Consider the following 5,348-nt stretch of genomic DNA (forward strand, 5'->3'; position numbering starts at 1 on the left):
TTCAGGTCAGCGAAGCTGTGGTAACATGCAACCAGAGGACAGCTGAAGAAATATAGGAGGATATTCAATTACGATTCAGGGCTGCGCATACTAAGCGTCATTATAGTATGGCAACATCATTGACGTCCGTGCGCACCCCAGAAATCCACGATGTTGCTGTACCGGGACCCGTGCGGCCGCTCGTAATCGCGGTCAGGAATCGTAATTGAATATGCCCCATAGATAGGCATGGATGGAGTAGTTTACATTTCACTTGACTTGTCAGGATACAGTTAATTTTGCACTGTAATCATCTGTGAAGACTGAATAAGTACAAGATTTAATGTGGCAAAGTAGAAACTAGATGGCAGCAATATCCTACAGCAGCAGCACAGAAGCTGGTAATATGGTGCCAATAAAGACAGGGGATAATTACAGTTTTCTGCAGGGGTCTGCAGCAAGAGATGGCAACACCGCGCTCCTCCAAGTCAAACAACAATATTCAAATGAGGAGGATGTAAGCAGGCAAATAGATGAGTATTATAGTAGGTACCTTATGAGACCTCTCGAAATGGCATCCAAGCCACGCCCCTCTATTTGGGGAGGTTCCTGTCCAAACAGGTGTCCTCTTACACTCTGCCCATATCTGTCTGGAGGGCTGGAGAGACTCGTGCTAGGCTAAATCAAGCCTGGAGGGAGAGCAGCAGCTCCCGATGTGTGCAGCTCAGGGGTCCAGGTCACACAGCTGCAAACCGGAAGTGGCCGGACAAGAACAGGCAACGAATAACCAAGTAGTGGAAGATAATATGCTCACATGAATCATAAATAGTTCTGATGATTTTGTAATGTTGTGGGGCACATTTTCCTGGGTGGTCAATCACTATTTAAAATTGAGAGTGGTGTTTTACCAGGTGACAACACCCCCATCCAAAGAGCATGTGAGTCACCCAATGGTTTGAGGAGCATAATACGGATGTTATCCGTATGTCATTGACTTCTCAGTCAACAGATATTCTGTAAGGATGCCTGAAACAGCGTTTTCCACAACCATGAACCAGGTGTCAGAAGAGTGACTTTCTTGAGGAAGAATGTAGCTGCATCCTTTCTGCATAATTCCAGACTTTTGTAGGCTCAATGCTATGGTGCATACAGGCCATATGTGATGACCCAACACCCTACTAAATGACTTTATATTGGCAGATCTATTCCTATTGTCCACTACCAGTATGTGCTTTGGTCACAGATCCTGTCATGGGCATTGCTGGTCTGATTCTTCATTCCCCTTAAAGCCGTCTCCTTTCTACGCCATTCTCTACCACTGGCAACTCATGTTATAAGGTTTTCTCCCTAGCCTCTGGAACACTATACCGCTACTATGGCACTTAAAACCATCCCTCTTCTAATTCACATTTGAAGCCTTACCTCTTAAATGAGTAGCAAGAGTACAATCTCTGCTTATGCTTGTGGCACTTCTAACGGGACCAACTTAAACCAAGACCACTTGTGTACCAAACTTCAGGCGTTATTCCATTTCTCATCTATTATTACCTATTGAGACTGCAACCTCTTTGAACAGTCCAAATGTTGTTGTTTTTTTTAGCTTTTGCACTTCTTACTTCATGTTTGCATGTCGTAACATGTGGCATAATATAAAGTAACAACACAAAATAAGAACACAATAGGGAAGCAAAAAAAGGATTGTCCACACCAATCTTCCATTTGTTTAATTAATTTATTTAGCAAAACCTGTAAGTTTGCTTTATCCCAGCCATGAGATAACAGTCTAAATCAATGTCCACAACTTTATAAACACAACAGAATGCGCGATGTTCAAACAATAGTAGCAATGAGATACCCACAGTCACAGTAAAGGATACCCTTTTGAGACACCATGGTAAATAGAATTTTTATACTTGGCGGTCCTTCGATGATGTAAGGATAGATTCCACAATTTAGAGATGTAGCCCATGCCAAGCAGCCTTCACTTGTCATCCCTGTAGGGACTACACACTATGGCGGTTGACTTGAAGCACTATTCTCAGGATGCTGTTTCCTTACTTCTTGTCAACAAGCTACAGTGGAAAGTTCAGGATTACACTTATTGGAACTCTATCATACCAGTTGCTGTGCTGACTGCACTCAAAATGTAAAGAAATATCGTGGGGGTGTTTTAATACTGATGCTCCCATGGTACATGTCACTTCTGAATACATGTTCTTCCCTCACTCATAAAATAATGGGGAAATGGAATGAAACAAGGGATGGAATTACTATATTTACATCTACAACTAACATGACACAGAGAGACCAGGGCAACAGGAGCCAAGCCTAGAGGTAACCACTCCCAAGAGTTTGGTACCGAAGCCAATGGAAGCCTCCTTTATATAGTTTTGTTTTATTGCATTTCCAACAGACATGAACATAGTTTGTGTCCTGTGTGAATTATCTCATGCAAGACAAAAAGAGTGTGACATTAGTAAACCTTTTTCCAACTTCATAACATATCCGCTTTTTTTCCTATGTGGATTCTCTGATGTGTAGCAAAATTTGTTTTCTCCCTAAAACATTTCCCACAATCAGAACATGAAAATGGTTTCTCTCCTGTGTGAATTTTTTTATGTCTAATAAGACAATAATTTGTTGTGAAATATTTTCCACAATCAGAGCAAGAAAACTCTCCTGTGTGAATTTTTTGATGTTGCATTAGATTTGCATTTGCAGTAAAACATTTCCCACATTCAAAGTCTCGCTCGCCTGTGTGGACTTTCTGATGTTGAACAAAATGTAATTTCTCCCTAAAACATTTTCCACAATCAGAACAGGAAAATGTTTTCTCTGCTGTGTGAATTTTCTGATGTTGAACAAGATGAACATTAGTGATAACACATTTCCCACATTCAGAACATGAAAATGGTTTGTCTCCTGTGTGAATTCTCTTATGGTCAGTAAGAATAGCTTTAGTAGTAAAACATTTTCCACATTCAGAACATGAATATGGTTTTAAGCTTGTGTGAATTCTCTGATGTGCAACAAGATGAGAATTTGTAGTAAAACATTTCCCACACTGAGAACATGAAAATGGCTTCACTCCTGTGTGAATTCTCTGATGTCTAACAAGACACCAATTCCTGGTAAAACATTTTCCACATTCAGAACATGAAAATTCCCCTGTATGAATTTTCTGATGTTTCACAAGTTTTGCATTACTAGTGAAACATTTCCCACATGCAGCACAGGAAAACTCTCTCTCTTCTGTGTGGATTCTACAGTGCATTACAAACTGTGATTTGAGTCTAAAACATTTCCCACATTCTGGACATGAAAATGGTTTCTCCCCTTTATGGACTCTTTGATGTGCAATAAATTGTGCACTGTCAGTTAAACATTTCCCACATTCAGAACAAATATACTCTTTACATCCAGTGTACATTTGTGGATATGCCCTAGGATTAGATGATGAAGAATCTGTATTATGAATCTTTGGTTGGGGAGCTTGATGACCATTTACCTCAAATTCTGGAGAGCAAAAAGAAACAAAACTGGTCAGATAAACAATCTGAGAAAAAATACAAATGTGCAACTTTTAAAAGGGAGCTTATTCCCTAAAAATAAATACCTTATATAACTTTACCTTCGACAAACAATGTTTCATGTTGAAGATATTTTCACAACAGAGAAATGTTTGTTATTGGGAGAAGTAAAGAGGGTCAGGCAAAATACACTTTTGATGAGCCTTCAATGTGACTACATAATAATATTTCCAATATCAGAGACCATGGCATGTTCTTGAGAGAAGGATAATTAAACAGCTACATCTAGCTACTACTTATAATGGTTGGTAGTGTAGTGTTACACTTCAGGGGCTGCATGGGTGGCCCTCTAACCTTCAAAGGGTCGCACTTAATATCAATAATAATAATAGTATAAGTAATAAGTTAAAACAATACATTTAATCAAAGAAAGAGACACCTATCTGTAATACCAGATTAGATATCAGAAAATCACAACATTGGCATTACCTAATAGGAATGTGTGGTATACTTCAACTTTAATAAATATATTGCTTTCAGAAAATAGTTTCATTTTAAAAATGGGGGACAATATGCAAATTAATATGTTTGTATCAAGCTTGTTTCATATAGAGAGGTGCTTGATAAGCAGTAGATTCTGACTAAAGACTTCAGTTGTAAAAGGGGTTTAATCATCAGTGGATGGGAGATCAACTTTTTCTGATATTATAGTAATAATCAATAAATCTGAAATTCCCAGTAAGAGGTAAGCAATTTGTGAGATAGAGAATAACAAATACATTGTAACAAAAATGTAATAAAGAAAGGACAGGGCTTGTCTGACTAAGGTGTAACAGGTGTAATGCCACCAAGCCCCTAACCATCCTAATTCAGATACAAACCCCAAAGTGTAAGCCAAATGAAATTCTTGATTTGTGGGTCATCTAAGTGCAGTATATTAGTCACTGAATTCCTCTTTACCATTATTAATCACTATGTGTTATTTTAAATCATTTGGTGTGCAACAGTTGGCAAGCTAGTCACCTCAAGCAGTCCTTTTTCACATAGAGGTAAATGTGCTTCATTGTCCCAAAGTCTTGTACACGTAGCTGTAGTTACTCACCAGTACGGAACAAACTGATAGACTGAGTTTTGCCAACTTCATTGTCCAACAGGCCAGAGTCAATACCCTGGTGCTAAATCAGTAAATGGAAGTGTAGACCAGGTAACTAGCAATTGTCAAGGTCAGGCAGCAAGCAATCAGTGGTCAGAAAATCAAGGATCAATCCAATGAAAATTGAGCAGACAGAATTGACAAAACCTAAACCTTGTGTCTAAGCGTTGGACAGCCCAAAGTTATATAAGCGGCTAATTAAGGTTCATTTCATGCCAGATAGCTGGGATGTGCATGTCAGCATGTGGGTACATCTGGATAAATGCAGCTCGCTACAAAAGGCAGAAAAACGGGCGTGTACCTTTGAATGTCCGATGAGAGCGTTACAATATAATCCTAAATTTGGTTTCTGACGCTGTCGCTGTTTGTGATTACTTATTACTGCTTTGCCATTTTAACCTGTAGCTTGTCTGAACAATCATTTTTGCGTTATCTGGCACCCCGATTGGCTGATTTTCAATTGTGTTAGATCCTGATGATCCTATAATTTTGTGCAGTGCTATTAACGTGTCCTGTATCTAGGACCCACCCATATTATGCAGACTGTAGGAGAGAGATTAGTGTATGTTCAGGAGTAAGAAAAGTGCGGTTTGTCTATTTCATACCAATTTTGTTTAGTTGCCCTTGTGTGTCTTAATGTGTGTGTGTGTGTGTTTATTAATATTTAATTTTCTGGTGGGTTTTTT

The 5,348-nt window shown here is 38.9% G+C and overlaps 1 protein-coding gene across 1 annotated transcript; it reads right to left on the minus strand.

Moving 5' to 3' along the window:
- Positions 1–1,757: 1,757 nt before the first annotated feature.
- Positions 1,758–3,540, minus strand: LOC142159961 (uncharacterized). The gene has a single exon (XM_075214871.1). The coding sequence runs from the start codon at positions 3,407–3,409 to the stop codon at positions 2,474–2,476; it is 936 nt and encodes a 311-aa protein (XP_075070972.1). The 5' UTR covers positions 3,410–3,540; the 3' UTR covers positions 1,758–2,473.
- Positions 3,541–5,348: the final 1,808 nt, after the last annotated feature.

Source organism: Mixophyes fleayi, chromosome 6, assembly GCF_038048845.1.
Source record: "Mixophyes fleayi isolate aMixFle1 chromosome 6, aMixFle1.hap1, whole genome shotgun sequence".
Classification (NCBI taxonomy): domain Eukaryota; kingdom Metazoa; phylum Chordata; class Amphibia; order Anura; family Limnodynastidae; genus Mixophyes; species Mixophyes fleayi.